The sequence below is a fragment of the Equus asinus genome, chromosome X (genome assembly GCF_041296235.1).
Source record: "Equus asinus isolate D_3611 breed Donkey chromosome X, EquAss-T2T_v2, whole genome shotgun sequence".
Classification (NCBI taxonomy): domain Eukaryota; kingdom Metazoa; phylum Chordata; class Mammalia; order Perissodactyla; family Equidae; genus Equus; species Equus asinus.
The window spans coordinates 68,067,560-68,084,944 of record NC_091820.1 but is presented as its reverse complement, the minus strand read 5'-3'; the positions used below and the strand labels follow the sequence as shown (position 1 = coordinate 68,084,944).

The 17,385-nt window shown below is 36.8% G+C and overlaps 1 protein-coding gene across 1 annotated transcript; it reads right to left on the bottom strand.

The window, feature by feature from the left end:
- Positions 1–1,729: 1,729 nt before the first annotated feature.
- LOC123282460 (ubiquitin-conjugating enzyme E2 D2-like) lies at positions 1,730–2,538 on the bottom strand. Its single transcript, XM_044763537.2, has 2 exons — positions 2,402–2,538; positions 1,730–2,207 (listed from the first exon to the last, which is right to left on the bottom strand). Exon 2 carries the CDS (start codon positions 2,171–2,173, stop codon positions 1,730–1,732), a length of 444 nt encoding a protein of 147 aa, XP_044619472.1. The 5' UTR covers positions 2,174–2,207; positions 2,402–2,538.
- Between the last annotated feature and the right edge of the window lie 14,847 nt (positions 2,539–17,385).

Here is a 17,385-nt window from a genome sequence, read left to right as displayed (position 1 = left end):
AAGTAATATAGTAAAATTAACTTTTACTTTTCCAGAAGAAATTTACAAAAACAAAAAACGTCTAATTTAGAAACTAAAAATTTTCTCAAGTGAGAAATTAATGCAATTTATAAGTTACCGTATTTAAGTAGAAATAACTTTTCCTATGTTTTTTTCTTCAGGGCTCCAGGTATGAGAAAATCTGACATTTATTGAAAATGTAATGTCAACAGCATTGTCAGCATCCAAAAAATATTTTAAATGTACATAAAAGCACTAAGAAACTAAGGATACATTTTCGCTGCTGAGCAGTTATCAGTGTTTTCTTCTTCTTGAAATATTAAGGAATGGACTTACTTTTTAAAAAATTACCATCCTTAGCCTTACTAACATTAAATAATATAATTGGTTAAATTATAAAATGTTTTAAAATGTAATAATGGTAGTGATCAATTTGTTACACTGATTGGTCATTCCTCAATGTACAAGTTCTAAGAGAAATTAGATTTCTTCAATACACAAGTATTTTTATAAAATTAAGTTTACCTTTACAACCAGATAGATCCAAGAACTTAAGACTGTCAAGGTGCAATTCTCCATGGCATTTCTACACATCTTGTGACAGCATTTGTGCTGGCCTATAGGTTCAAGCGTGTTTGTATAGCAAATAGCCTTGGAAGATGAAGGTCCCTCCAGGGCAGAGGCTGGATTCGTTTTCTGAGCAGGTTAATAAAGATAACATCTTTCTTTGGGACAAATGTTGGTCAGGTTTGCTAGAATTCTTCTTTCAAAGACTAGGGGGTTCCTAAGCTTGGGGTCACTCAGCTGTGACACAAAACCACTGAGTGTGCAGCACCCACTTGGTCTGCTCCATACCTTCCCCTTGGGTCTTGGGGGACCAGGAGAACTGATGTTAGTGAAGCTCATGCTGCCTGCTGGGCTGCGACTAATAAAGTCCTGTCTCTAACCTGGGAGTCTATGTCATTCTGCCAGCCTCCGCGAACAGCGCTGGCTAATTTGTAGGCTTGCAAGCTGGATAAAATCTCACACATTATACAGTTCTTGAGAAAACATAAGACAAATTAGAGCTAGTAGGTATGTTCTGAGAACCGGCCTACAACCCAGAGTGTGGGAGAGAAGCAGGTTGGTCACAAGGGTGGGGATTGAAGGGGCAGGAGGTGGAGAAGGCTGGGAACAAAATACATCATTTTGTAACAACTCCCAATCCATTTAATTTTTGGCCAGTTAAACCTGCAACACAAAATAGAGGATATGGGTTTATATTAATCTTGGTCAAAAACAAAACAAAACACCTGAAGACACAGGTTCTTCAGAATAAAATGGATACCTAAGTAGTTTTGTAATCTTCATCTAGTTTTTTTCTCACCATGTCAGTTCTAAAAGACTCCACATTAAAAATTATCCCACTGGTTGATGGAAGTGCTCTCCTTCTCATCCTAAAGCCACCACCCCGTTGTTCTTGCTTCCCAATCCTAAACCAACAAAGAAAGCTTTTAGTCAAAACTAGATTAAAACTGATCTGACTCCCACCCCCACCCCCACCTCCAGCCTTACCCCCACCTCCACCTCCACCTCCACACTCTCTCCACCCCCTCCACACACACTCTGATATGGAAGGTGTACAATAGACGCCCAGAAGGATGGGGAGACGTGGCTTCATAGAAAGTACTCAATAGATAATTTATTGAACTATCTTTATTAGACCATGGGATTACCATGCATTTTAAAATCACATAGCATATCTTTGAGTCCATTCCCGCGCTGTTTTGTTGTACTTCTGCCGATCCTTTAAGTACACCTTCGCAATTTCGGGAACCAATGGATCATGTGGGTTGGGATCGCACAACATGGAACAGATGGATAACAACACTTTGGAAATGGTCAGTACCGGTGACCACTCGGATCCAAGGATGTCTAGACAGATACTTCCGTTTAGGTTAATGTTAGGATGGTAAATTCGGGTGGTGAATGAGATCTTGGGTGGTCTGAAGGGGTAATCGAACGGCAACTGGATTTTTAGGAAGAAGACCCCTCCCTGGTAGGGGCTGTCTTCGGGCCCCATTATAGTTGCCTGCCATTGGAACAAATCATTACCCACCGGCCCTGCAGAGCATTGGGCTGGGGGGTCGTGGGTCAAGCTGCGGAGTTCCTTGTGGATGCGCTGTAGGGCCATGTCTGCGACACGCGGCCAACCCTTGGCACGGGACCTGGAGACAGGTAGAAGGTGGGGGTCAGTGATTTGGGGGTGGAAGGAGCAGCCACCTACCGGGTAGGCAGAGAAGTGGGCTGAGGACTGGCTGGGGGGGACCGAGGGGAGCGTCCGGGGAGGGGGATGGTTGTGGAGAGGGGGACTGAGGGAGGGATTTGGGCCCTGGACAGGAACTGATGGGCTACTAGACACCTGTGGCTGTGGCCGCCGCCGCCGCCACCTCTGCCACCTCTGCGCTGTCCCGAGCCGGAGATTCAGTCGTGGAGACCGCGCTGCGCAGACACACTGCCACTCCTGCCGGGCCGCCTGCCCCTGCTGCTCACGTTGGGGTCCCCTGGAGACAGGCCCGCTTTCTCTCTGTGAGGTCACAGGGGCCACATGACGCAGCGCAGCGTCATCAAGGGCGCGTCCAGTGAGGGCCCAGGGGGCATGGGGTCATGGAGGGGGCAGGCTGCGGGGGGGGGGGGGGGGGGGGGGGGGGGAGGGCGGGGGGGCGGGGCCGGAGGCCGTGAGGGCGGGGCAGGGGGCGGGGCAGGGAGTGAGGGAGCGGGGACTGCCGGGTTCGCTCAGAGCTTTCCTGAGCCTAGGGCTGGCAAGCAGGGTCACACGCAACATATGCCATCTGCCGCCGAGATTTACTGGAATAAATAGGAGCAATTCAATGAATTCCCGTCCATTCTTCACTCACCCAGATTCACCATCCGTTAACTTTTTTGGGGGGGGGTGGTGAGGAAGATTGTCTCTGACCTAACATCTGTGCCAATATTGCCATTACACTTTAACCAAATGACTTTATACTCATTTGTCTCCACATTTGAGAGTAAGCTACACACAACATGGCCCTCTACTTCCAGATACTTCCTTGTGTATTTCCTAAGACAGACATTCTCTTATATAAGCAACATCAGTAAACTTAACACCGTTATGATACTTTTATAACTTTTCAAAGTAACTTTTCATAGCCTTTTGGTAAATTTATTTTTTATGAAGAATTAAAGCCTTCAAAAATTCAATTTAGAGATAAAATCACTTTAATTTTTGAAGAACTTACTACGGGAAAGGAAGGAGGAAGGAAAGAAGGTAAAGAAACCAGTAGTCCACCTAGCATATACAAGCAGTTTGGCTATTGTTCTTTACAAAAAAAAAATCATTTTGGGGAAGTAGTGGTTCCAACAAGTGTACCTGCAGAGCAACACTGTCTTTCATTCATGAGGATGTCCAGTAAAGATGCTGATTCATGCAAAACTCTCTTCACTTGCTTGTATATATGGGGATATAAAGCCAAATAAGTACCATAAAAATAGGTTGGTCTGTTAGCCATATCAATTCTTTCCCACGAATTAAGCAATAATTTAATAAAATGTTCTTAAATTTTGGTAAGATATCACATTAGACATGGTAGAACACAGTTTCATTTATGATATACCGGATGTTCTTCAATTATGAAAATTTCCTGCTGCAAAACTAGTTATCTAATATACCTATTCAACCAATTTAGGAAGGCAAGATAATTATTTGACAGTATTTTAAAAGGAGGAGAACATAGATGGCTGAATGGCTCCTCTAATAGTAAGATAAAATGTCTAATTCTTTGAAAGGAACTTTTCCAAATATCTTGTGTTATACGGTACCCAAAAGAACATGGTTTTTGTGCTTGTGAACAAATGAACTATTCTTGTTACTGTGGTAAATATCAAATTTTAAAATCTTCATTTAAAATAACAGAACATTTGATAAGAAAATTGCAAAAGGCAACCAAGGCTAGTTCTTTATGTAGGGAAGCATATATAACATTGCGAGATTTTGAGGTAAGCTTCTGAAGTTCTCTTTTTCCAAGGGGATGAGATTTGAAAATTATTTTGCAAGATCGGATGCCATTAACACCAACCTTTTTAATTGGGTTGGGTATCAGGAAAAATGAAATTCTGTGTAACTTCTCTATAGGATTAAAAGGTAGCCATGATCCCCACAACCTTTCAGTGATCAAATCCTGTGGAAAATACCTTTCACGTCCATCTGCACTTCATCCCCAGTGTGGCTGCTATAATTCAGAATATAATCATTTGTCACCAGAATACAATAATATATTTAATGAGTGTCTGTGCTGCCAATGCTGCCACCCTCACATCCATATTTAATACTGCCACGTAGAATGATCTCCCTAAAGCATAAATCAATTCCTATCATAATTTTCAATAGCTCTCTATAACCTGCAGGATGAATTCTAAATTTCAGGGCTGCCCTATTCTGTTGTCCCCAAGGAGAGTTAAACTTCAGTGTTTTCTGCTACATGGAATCTTTTGTGTGCTTATAATACAGCATGTATTATACCCCATTGTCATTGTCTATTTAAATGTTCATCCTCCTAACCAGTCAGATAGCTTTTTGGTGAGAGGATTGACCTTGATCATTTTGTACTCTTACTCCCTAGTATATACTAGGCACTCAATATTTTCTAGATGAATGCATGCATTCATTAAAGAATGAATAGTATAATTTATACAAAGTGATTGATATAAAGGGGTTATAATTCTCATTTTTTCACCTAACCTTAAACTTAGGTCAAAAACATTACAGGATACAAGATATTGCACCACAATAAAAACAAAAAGGAATATATTGGGAATACATTTGTGTTATTCTTCATTTGACAAGCCCTCAATGACAGTTCAAAACCACTTTACTTTTATCTGACATAATGTAATGTGTCTCTTAGAGTTTAGTTGTAAGGGCATATTGCTTTCCTCAGATACAGTCACTATTACACTTTCATTATAGGTAATGAACTGTCAAAATTTAGGATTAAAAATTATATAAGCGCCTTTCAATGTGATATCCTATTGAAACATATTTAATTCTGCAAAGAGACTTTCTTAATTGATTGTTGGAAGCAAAGCTGGCTCCACACTATCTCCTTCACAGTTAATACTAATCAAAGGTCATTCATAACTTTAGCATTCTGCTTAAAAATGTGTAGAATAGATTAATATTTATTAGCAGTTCTTCAACTTCTATCACTCTGTCTAGCATCCCATTTTGTTATCCATTTTTTAAATTAATTTTACCAAGGTCATATTGGCTTATAGCACTGTGTTAATTTCAGGTGTATATTATTATATATCAGTTTCTGTAGACTGCATTGCGTTCCCCACCAATAGTTTAATTTTTATCCGTCACCATACATATGTGCCCCTTTATCCCTTTCACCTTCCCCCACCCCTTTCCTCCTTTGGTAACCAATAATCTGTTCTCCTTATCCATGTGTTTGGTTAACTTCCACATATGAGTGAAATCATAGTGTTTGTCTTTCTCTGTCTGGCTTACTTCGCTTAGCATAATACCCTCAAGGTCCATCCATGTTGTCACAAATGGCACTATTTTGTCTTTCTTTATGGCTGAGTAGTATTCCAGTGTGTGTGTGTGTGTGTGTGTATATATATATATATATACACCACATCTTCTTTATCCATTTGTCTGTTGAGGGGAACTTGGGTTGCTTCCATGTCTTGGCTATTGTGAATAATGCTGAGATGAACATAGGTATGCATAATTTCTTTGAATTGTTGATTTCATGCTCTTTGGATAAATACCCAGTAGTGGGATAGCTGGGTCATACGGTATTTCTACTTTTAATTTTTTGAGAAATCTGTTATCTAAGAAAAACCACAATTCAGATATGTATTATTTAATTTCCTGTGGTTGATTTCCCTTTCTCCTTGTCAGGAGTTGACACAGTTATGGAGTTTTCTTTGGTTTCTGTCATGAGTCATAAAAATCCGTATCAGTTTAATGAGGCTGCTGTGTGTAAAGCAATGGTTCTCAAACTTGAGCTTGAGTCAGCATCATCTGGAGGGATTGTTAAAACACAGTTTGCTGGGCCCCTCCTAGAGACTTTCTGATTCAGTAGGCCTAGTGTGACGTCCCAGAATTTGTATTTCTAACAAGTTCCAGGTGATGCTGATGCTGCTGGCCCAGGGACCACACTTTGTGAATCACTAGTCTAAGCTAAAAGAATGAAATTGGTGGCATAGGTAAGAATCCTTGCCTTTAAAGAGAGAATCTAAACATTGAGGATTTTTGAATATTCATCTGCATGGTATGTTAATGATCTTATTTTAATGATGTGTCAATCAGTGTAGTTTTCAGTGAAGTGTTTAGTCAATGCTAACACCATGTGTTCAGCATCATGCTAGGTATCATGGCATATACAAAAGAAGGTAATTTGATCTTTTTAAAAAGAGTTTATGTTCTTGCTGGAAAGACAGTGCTAATAATGCCAATTAAACAATCATTCAACAATGCAAGATATATGGTCCGGTACTAACGTTATCATTCAGAAAAATAATTGCTGTCAGAGTTTAGAGACAGGTGAGGGAATTAGATATGCTTGGGTTCTTCATGGCTTGTTTAGGAATTAGATTTGAAATAGTCCTCAAAGGTTACATGGATACTTTGGATAGGTCTGCTTAAGGAGTATATTCTGAGCTGATCCAACAGCAAGAGGAAAAGTGCTCCAATAAAAATTACAGAGGAGTAACATGAAAGAAAAGTTGCTTAAGGGAGGTTAATCTGACAGGCAAGTAGTAGGAATTGCAAGATAAAACCCAGAGTGTTTGTAAGTTTGAAATATTGGTGGTTTGAAATTTTCCAAAAATACTTTTTTTCAGGACAGTTGTGGAGGTTATTTCCAATCAATTTAGAAAAACAGATTTATTAAGGTATAATTGGCATACAATCAACTGTACTTTTTTTTTTTGCCAAGGAAAAGTCACCCTGAGCTAACATCTGTTGCCAATCTCCCTCTTTTTGCTTGAGGAAGATTCGCCCTGAGCTAACATCTGTGCCAGTATTTCTCTATTTTCTATGTGGGTGGTTGCCACAGCATGGCCGCTGATGAGTGGTGTAGGTGTGCGCCCGAGAACAGACTCCAGGCTGCTGAAGCAGAATGCACTGAAGCCAACCACTAGGCCATGGGGCTGACCCCCAACTGTACACATTTTAAGTGCACAATTTCATAAATTTTGGCATATGTAAACAGTGATGAAAGTATCACAATCAAGATAATGACCATATCCATCTCCCCCAAAAGTTTTTTTGTGCCCCTCTGTAATCTCTCCTATCCACCACCTCATACCCAAAACCACCAAGTTGCTTTCCGTCACAACAGATCAGTTTGAATTTTTTAGAACTTCATATAAACAAAACCATACGTTACGAGGTCATTTGTATCTAGCTTCTTTCTCTTAGCATAGTTATTTTGAGATTCGTCCATATTGTCACCTGCATCACAGTTCAAATCTTATTGCTGAGTAGTAGTTCATTGTATGTATATACCATGATTTGATTATCCATTCACCTGTTGATTGGTATTTGGATTGTTTCTAGTTTTCGGCCATTATGAACAAAGATTCTCTGGACATTTGTCTACAAGTCTTTCTGTAGCCATGCTTTATTTCTCTTGGGCAAATACCCAAGCATATGTTTAACTTTGTGAGAAAAACTGCCTGACTGCTTTGCAAAGTGGTCGTACCATTTACTTTCCAACCAGCAACACATACATTGGTGTGAGAGTTCCAGTTGCTCTGTACTCTGAACAGCACTTAGTATCATCAGTATTTTTTGCTTTAGTCATACTAATAAGTGTGTAGTGTTATCATATTGTTATGTAAATTTTCATTTTCCTAATGATGCCATGATAGAATAATGTTTAACATTTTTTTGGGCTTCTTTATCATCTGAATATCTTCTGTGATGAAGTGTTTGTCCAAATATTTGTTCATTTTTAATGGGGTCATTTATTTCCTAATTATTTAGTTTTGAAAATTATTTATATATTCTGGATACAAGTCCACTATTAAATATATGGCATGCAAATATTTTCTCCACTGTGACTTTTCTTCTTTTTTTGAGTGGAAAATAATGGTTTAATTGTTTAATAATAGTTGAAGAGTGGAAAGTTTAGAATGGTATCACTTTTAATAATTATCATTAGGCCAGAATCATAGTGTTATCTATCATATGTTTTTACCAGACTAGTTTTTACCAGACTCCCCACTAAACCAAAGGTTTCCTAAGGTCAACATTGCATTTCTATGACCCAGCCCAATACTAGCTATTTGGTAAGTCATTGTGTAAATTTTTATTGGATGAATTAACGATTAAATGATAAATGAATTATCCTCTTGGAGCATATTTAGAACTTTGACCTAAGTTCAGACCGAATAAAGGTATTTATGGTCTTGGCTTTATTTAGGACACTGATTTACCCATCTGTAAAGCCAGATGAAAAGGATAATGGAAAGGATTTCAACAACCACACTTGGGCACAGTTTACACTGCTACTCCTCCTTCTATATTTCGGAGCCTTTTTTTCCCATTGATGAGGAATGAATGAGTAGATTTGAAAAATGATCAGTGATCAATGGAACTTCTCAAATGACCACTTTTTTTAGTCATGGTATCTGTGGTAGTCACTTTGACAAACAGTAATTTGTTCATATGCCCATGTGATATTATGTTCCTTTCCCTGATTTCATGTCATTTGGAGCTATTCTGATTCTTTTTTTATTATCATATAAGTTTGAGGTGTACAGCATTGTATTCTACATCCGTATACACTACAAAATGCTCACCACCGCAAGTCTAGTTACCATCCTTCACCATACAATTGATCCCCTTCACCCATTTCACCCACTCCCCAACTCTGTATACCTCTGATAACCACTAATCTGTTCTCTGTATCTATGACTTTGTTTTTGTTTTATTTGTTTGTTTTTGAGATTCCACATATGAATGAAATTATACAATATTTGTCTTTCTCCTTCTGACTTATTTCACTTACCATAATACCCTGAAGGTCCATCTATGTTGTCACAAATGGCAAGATTTCATTTTTTTTATGGTTGAGTAGTATTTCATTGCATATATATACCACGTCGTGTTTATCCATTCATCCATTGATGGACACTTAGGTTCTTTTCATATCTTGACTACCGTAAATAATGCTGTAATGAACATAGGGTGCCTATATCTTTTGGAATTAGTGTTTTCATATTCTCCAGATAAATACCCAGAAGTGTACTAACTGGGTCATATGGTAGTTCTATTCTTAATTTTTTGAGGAATCTCCATACTGTTTCCCATAGTGGCTGCACCAATTTACACTCCCATCAACAGTGTATGAGGGTTCCCTTTTCTATATATCCTCTCCAACACTTGTTGTTTCTTCTCTTTTTTATAATAGCCATTCTAACTGGTGTGAGGTGATATCTCATGGTGGTTTTGATTTGCATTTCCATAATAATTAGTGGTGTTGAATATCTTTTCATGTGCCTGTTGGCCATCTGTATGTCTTCTTTGGAAAAATGTCTATTCAGATCCTCTGCCGATTTTTCAATTGGGTGGTTTTTTGTTGTTGTTGGTGACTTGTATGAGTTCTTTATATTTTGGATATTAACAACTTATTGGATATATGGTTTGCAAATATCTTCTCCTATTCAGTAGGTTGCCTCTTCATTTTGATGATGGTTTTCTTCACTGTACAGAAGCTTTTTAGTTTGATCTGTCCTGGAGAATGTTCCATGTGCATTGATGTAAGTGGAGTGTTGAAGTCCCCTACTATTTTTGTATTGCTTTCAGTTTCTCCTTTTAGGTCTGTTAATATTTGATTTACAGATTTTGATGCTCCCATGCTGAGTGCATATTTATAAATGTCATATCTTCTTGTTGGATTGACTCCTTTATCATTACGTAATGCCCTTCTTTAACTTTTATTACAGTCTTTGTTTTAAAGTCTATTTTGTCTGATATGAGTACAGCCACTCCAGCTTTGTTTTTGTTTCCACTTATTGGGAATATCTTTTTCCACCCCTTCACTTTCAGTCTGTGTGTGGCTTTACTTCTGAAGTGAGTCTCTTCTAGGTAACATATAGATAAGGTTATTTTTTTATCCATTCAGCCACTCTATGTCTTTTGATTGGCAAACTTAGTCCATTTACATTTAAATTAATTATCAATAAGTGTATACTTATTGTAATTTTGTTGAGTATTTTCTGGCTGTTTTTGTAGTGGCTCTCTATTCCTTTCTTTTTCTTTTTCACTCTTCCCTTGTGGTTTGATGGCTTTCTTTAGTGTTATGTTTATTTTCCTTTTTTATTTTCTGTTGTGTATTTACCATAAGTTTTTTTGTGGTTACCACCAGGTTCACATATAGCATTGTGTAAATAGCACTCTTTTCTAAGTTGATAGCAGCTTAAATATGAACACATTCCAGAGCTTTATCTTTTTACTCCCTTCTCATGGTATATATTTTTTTATTTTATGCATCCTTTAACTAATTATTGCATATTTAGTTATTTTTACTATTTTTGTCTTTTAACCTTCACATTTGCTTTATGGGTGATTGATCCACTACTTCTGTTACATATTTACCATTTCCAGTGAGATTTTTACTTTTGTATGTTTTCTTATTGTTAATTAGTGCCATTTCATTTCAGCTTCAAGAAGTCCCTTTAACACTTCTTGTAGGTCCAGGTTAGTGGTGATGAACTCCTTTAGCTTTTGCTTATCTGGAAAACTCTTAATCTCTCCTTTGATTCTGAATGATAACCTTACTGGGTAGAGAATTCCTGGTTGGAAGTTTTTTCCTTCCTCTACTTTGAATATGTCATACCACTTCTTTCTGGCCTGTAAAGTCTCTGTTGAAAAGTCTGCTGATAGCTTTATAGAATTTCCCTTGTACATAATAAGTTGTTTTTCTCTTGTTGCTTTTAGGATTCTCCCTTTATCTTTAACTTTTATCATTTTAATTATAATGTGTCTTTGTGTATGTCTCTTCGGGTTCATCTTATTTGGAACTCTCTAGGCTTCCTGGAGCTGAAAGTCTGTTTCCTTCCCAAGATTAGGGAAGATTTCAGTCATTATTTCTTCAAATAGTTTTTCTAGCCATTTCTCTCTCTCTTCTCCTTTCGGGATCCCTATAATGTGAATGTTATACTGCTTGATGTTGTACCAGAAGTTCCTTCAGTTATCTTTATTTCTTTAAATTATATTTTTATTTTGTTGCTCTGTGTGGGTGATTTCCATTATTTTGTCTTCCAGTTACTGATTCATTCTTCTACTTCATCCATTTTGCTCTTCTTTATCCATTCCCCTCCAGTGTATTTTTCAGTTCAGTTGTAACTTCTGTGCTTTTTTATATTTTCTCTCTTTGTTGAAGTTCTTATTGTGTTCATCCATTGTTTTCCTGAGTTCAGTGAGTATCTTTATGATCATTACTTTGAACTCTTTATCCAGTAGACTGCTTATCTCAATTTCATTTACTTCTTTTTCTGAGGTTTTATTTTGTGCTTTCATTTGGAACATATTCCTTTGTCTCCTCATTTTGCTTAACTCTCTGTGTTTGTTTCTATGTATTATATAAATGAACTACCTCTTCCAGTGTTGATGGAGTGACTTTATGTAGGAAATGTCTTGTGGGGCCCAGAAGCAAAATCTCTCCTTGCCAGCTGAGCCAGGGGCTCAAAAGGTGTACCCAATGTGGGCTGCCTGGGCCCTTCTGATGTGGTGGGGCAGTGGCTGTGGTGTGAGGATGGTCAGGACTGTCACCCAGCCTGGTTGTAATGCATGGCTGTGGCTGCTGCAGCACATTGGTGGGTGGGGTGCCCAGCCTGCTGTGGGGCATGGCCACAACCCCTGTGCTGGTTGGTGGGGCTGGTGCCCAGTCTGGTTGCTAGGCACATCTGCAACCACTGCAGTGGATTGGTGGGCAGAGCTGGCACTCATTATGGGGACTAGATGCAGCCACTCTTGCTGCAGAGCTTTGGTGGCTAGGGCTATTTCCCAGTCTGTCTGTGAGGCACAGCTGAGGTGCCAAGGTGGGTGGGACTCTCAGTGGGGTATGCCTACTGGCAGTATCAGGTTAGAGGAGACATTCCAAAATGATGCTCACCGGTGCCAGCATTAGCAAGATAGATTGAGATCACAAACATGGCTCCTGCCAGTGTCTCAGTCCCTGGGGGGAGTTCCAACTAGTTCCTGCCTCTCCAGAGATGCTTTAAGGTTGTTAACTGGATCTCCTTCGCCTATCGTCTGTGTGCTTTTCAAACTGGTGTTTTTGCACTGATTTCCAAGTCAAGTGATTCTGCACACAAGCCCTTTAAGAGCAGGTTCTCTATCCCCTACAGTTCTATAGCTTTCCTGGATGTAATGCCCATTGGTTTTCAAAGCCATGTGTTTTGGAGGCTTGTCTTTCCTGTGTAGGATCAAAGGGTTGGGTTGCCTGATGAGGAGCTCAAATCACTTGCTCCTCAGGGAAAAGTTCCATACCTTTGAGATCCCTCCCAATTGTGGATCACCAAAGCTGTGGTGGGTTTTTTTCCTTGGCAAGGCTGTGTCTCTGCCACTCCTATCTGTCTCAATGCTGCCCTTTTATGCTTTGTGGTGTAGGTTCTGTTCATCCAATTTTCAGGTCCATTTCAGAAGGAACTATTCCATTTGCAGTTGTAGATTTGTTGTGTCCATAGGTGGAGGTGAATTTAGGGTCTTACTACACTGCCATCTTGAACCAACATTTGACTTGTCTCTTCATTCTCTTAACATTACCTTGCAAAGAGCATAAATTTTTATTTCAATAAATTCCAATATTTTCTTTTGTGGATTGTGATTTTGGTGTCATATCTATGAAATATTTGTTTAACTCAAGGTCATAAAGAGTTTCTCCTATATTTTCTTCTAGGAGTTTTATACTTTCAGGTTTTACATTTTGGTCTAGGATCCATTTTGGCTTAACATTTGTATGTGATGTGATACACAGATTGAAGTTCATTTTTTTATACACTATTCAATTATTCCAGCACCATTTGTTGAAAAGACTATTCTTTGTCTACTGAGTTGCCTTTGCACTTTTGTCATAAAACAGTTGTCCATATAGTCTGTGTCTATTTCTAGACTTTATATTCTGTTCTATTGATGTAGTTGTCTATCTTTACACCAATACTACATTGTCTTGGTTGTTATAGCTTTACAGTGAGTTTTGAAATCAAGTTAGTAGAAGTCTTACAAATTTATTCTTCTTTTTAAAATGGGTGTTGTCTATTCTAGGTTCTTTGAAGTTCCGTATGAATTTTAGAATAGCTTTAAGATTTCTGCAAAAAAAAGTCTTCTGGGATTTTAACTGAAATTGGAATGAAACCTATAGGTTTCTATAGATCAATTTGTGAAGGACTGCTATCTTAATAATATTGAGTCTTTTGACCCATGAACACAGTATATTTTTCCATTTATTTAGGTTTTCTTTAAATTTCTCTGAGGAATGTATTGTAGTCTTCAGGGCACAGGTCCTGCACATTTTTTTCTAGTAATCTCTAAGTATTTCATATATTTTGGTACTATTTTAAAATTTTAATTTCTGATTTTTTGATACTCATATAGGAAAATACAAATGATCTTTGCAAATTGTTTTTATATCCTGCAATCTTGCTAAACTCACTTATTAGTAGTAGCTTTCATGTAAATTTGAACAAATTTTCCACATGGAGAATCATGTCATCTTCAACAGTTTCATTTCTTTATAATTTGAGTACCTCTAATCACTTTTTCTTGCCTAATTGTACTGGATACAGTTCAAGTTCAAGTACAATAATAAAGAGAAGTAATGAGAATAGACACCCATGCCTTCTCCCTGACTTTAAGGAGAAATATTTCAGTATTTTAAGTATGAGGTTAACTGTATCCTTTTCATAGGTTCCATTTATCAAACTAAGGAAGTTCCTTTCTATTCCTAGTTTACTGTCATTATCAGGAATAGATTTTGTTAAATGTTTTTCCTGCATCTATTGAGATGTTCATATGTTTTTTTATTTCTAGTTAATATGATGAACCACATTGATTTTCTTTCTATTATGGTAAAAAAGCCCACATATCATAAAATTTACCTTCTTAATCATATTTAAGTGTACTGTTCAGTGGTGTTAAGTATATTTACATTGTTGTGAAACAGATATCTAGAAGCTTTTCATCTTGCAGAACTGAAATTCTATACCCATTAAACAAGAATTCCCCTTTGCCTCCTCCTCCAACCTCTGATAATCACCATTGTACTTCTTGTATCTATAAATTTAACTACTTTAGATACCTCATGTAAGTGGAATCGTATAGTATTTGTCTTTTTGTGACTGGCTTATTTCGCTTAGCATAATGTCCCTGAGGTTCATCATGTTGTAGCATGTGACAGGATTTCCCTACTTTTAAAAGCTGCATAGTAGCACCAATTGAAATGAGCATGCAGTTTTGTCCTTCATTATGTTAATGTGGTGTATTACATTCACTGGTTTTTATTTGTTGAACCATCCTTGCATTCCGGGTATGAATCCCAATTGGTCATGACGTATAACCCTTTTAATGTGCTGTTGAATTCACTTTTCCAATTTTTTTTTGAGGATTTTTGCAGCACTATTCATCAAGGGTATTCTTCTGTGGTTTTCTTTCCCTGTAGAATCCTTATCTTGCTTTGGTATTAAGGTAATGTTGGCCTCACAAAGTGAGTTTGGAGGTGTTTCCACCTCTTCCTGTTTTGGCAGAGCTTGAGGAGGATTGATATTAATTCTTCTTTAAGTGATTGGTAGAATTCACCAGTGAAGGCTTCTGAGTTTGGACTTTTGTTTTTTGGGAAATTTTTTATTAAAATCTCCTGATTCAATTGCCTTAATAGTTATAAGTCTGTTCATATTTTCTATTTCTTAGTGATTTATTCCTGTGAGGTTTCGTGTTCCTAGGAATTTATACATTTCCTGTATGTTATCCAATTTGTTGGCATATAATTGTCGATAGTATTCTCTCATAATACTTTATATTTCTGTGTCATCAGTTGTAATGTTCCCTCTTTCATTTCTGATTTTAGTTATTCAAATTTTTTCTCTGTTTCTTACTTAATCTAGCTAAGGATTTGTCAATGTTGTCATCTTTTCAAAAAATAACTTTGTTTCATTCACTATTTTTCTATTCTTTGTTTTATTAATTTTTGCTCTATATTATTTCCTTTCTTCTGCTAGCTTTAGGTTCAATTTGTTCTTTTTCTAGGCTCTTGAAGTGTAAGGTTAGGTTGTTAATTTGAGATCTTTCTTCTCTTTTATGTGTACATTTATAGATATAATCTTCCCTCCTAACACTGCTTTCAATACACCCCATAAGTTTTCATATGTTTTGTTTCTGTTTTCATTTGCTTTGACATATTTTATAATTTCCTTTCTGACTTCCTTTTTGATCCATTTGCTGTTTAAGAGTATGCTGTCCAATTTCCACATATTTGTGGATTTTCCAGTTTTCCCTCTGCTATTGATTTCTAGTTTCATTCCACTGTAATTGGAGAAGATAGTTTATATAAATTTCAATCTCTCAAAATCTTTGATACTTATTTTGTGGCCTAATATGAGGTGTATCCTGGAAAATGTTCCAGGTGCACTTGAGAAGAATGAATATTCTGCTGTTATTACGTGGAATATTCTGCACATGTCTGTTAGGTTCAATTGGCTTATAGTGTTATTCAAGACCCTTACTTTCTTATTTATCTTTCGTCTCATTATTCTAGTCATTATTGAAAGTGAGATATTGAATTCTTCTATTATTATTGTGTTGTTTCTATTTCTCCCTTCAATTCTGTCAAAGTTTGCTCCATATACTTAGGAGCTCTGATGTTTGGTGTATAAATATTTATAATTATTATATCTTCTCGATAAATTGACTCTTTTATCCTTACATAAGGTCTTTCTATGTCTCTTATAACAGTTTTTGACTTAAAATCTATTTTGTGACATATCACTATAGCCACCTATGCTCTCATTTGTTTACCATTTCCATGGAATATTTTTTTCATCCTTTCACTTTTAGCCTATGTCTATCATTAGATCAAAAGTGAGTTTCTTGTATATAGCATATAGTTGGATTCTGTTTTTTAAAATTCATTTAGCCATTTTATTTCTTTTGAAAGTGGAGTTTAATGCATTTACATTTAAAGAAATTTTAGGAAAAGAAGGACTTTTGCCATTTTATTAATTGTTTTTAGTATGTTTTGTATCTTTTTGTCCTTTCTTTTCTCTCTTACCAACTTCCTTTGTGTTTCATTGATTCTTTTTCTAGTGATATGCTTTAATTTCTTTCTCATTTCCTTTTGTGTATATTCTCTATGTAATTTTCTTTCTGGTTACATTGTAATTGCATGAAACATTGTGAAGTTATAAAATTTGATTCTAAATTGATAACAACTTAATTTACATTGTATACAAAAACTCTACTCCTATACAGCTCCATCCCTGCATTTGTGTTATTGTCACAAATTACATATTTATATATTGTCTACTAATTAACATTGATTTATGCTTTTGTTATTTAATTTCTATATGAGAATTAAAAGTGAGTTTATGGACAAAATAACGTTAATACAGGTCACTATATCTGTCCTTGTATTCATCTTTATTAGAAAACTTTATATTTTAATACTTTCATGTTATTTTATAGCACCCTTTCCTTTCATCTTGAAGAACTCTTGTTAGCATTTCTTCACAGCAGGTCTAGTGGTAATAAACTCCCTCAGCTTTTGTTTACCTGAAAAAGTCTTAATTTTGTCTTCATTTTGAAGGAGAGTTTTGTTACATACAGTATTCTTGGTTCACAGTTTTTTCTTTCAGCACTTTTAATATGTCATCCTACTCCCTTCTGGCTTGAAAGGTTTCTGCTGAGAAAACTGCTGATAATCTTATGGAAGCCTGGTTGTATGTGATGAGTTACTTTTCTCTTGCTACTTTCATGATTGTCTCTTTGTCTTTAACTTCTAGCATTTTCATTATAATGTGTCCGGGTGTTTGTCCCTAAGATTTATCCTCATTGAAGTCTTTGCACTTCTTGAATCTGTATGTCCATTTCTTTCTTCAGATTTGGGAAATTTTCAGCTATTATTTCTTAAAAAATCCTCTCTGATTCTTGCTCTCTCTCTTCTCCTTCTGAAATTCTTATAATGTGTATATGATCTGTTTGATAGTGTCGCAGAAGTCTCTTACACACCCTTAAATTTTCTTCATTCTTTTTTCTTCTTGCATCTCTAACACAATGATTTCAAAAAATCTGTCTTCAAGTTCTCTGATTTTTTCTTCTGCCTTATAATGTCTGATTTTGAACCCCGCTAA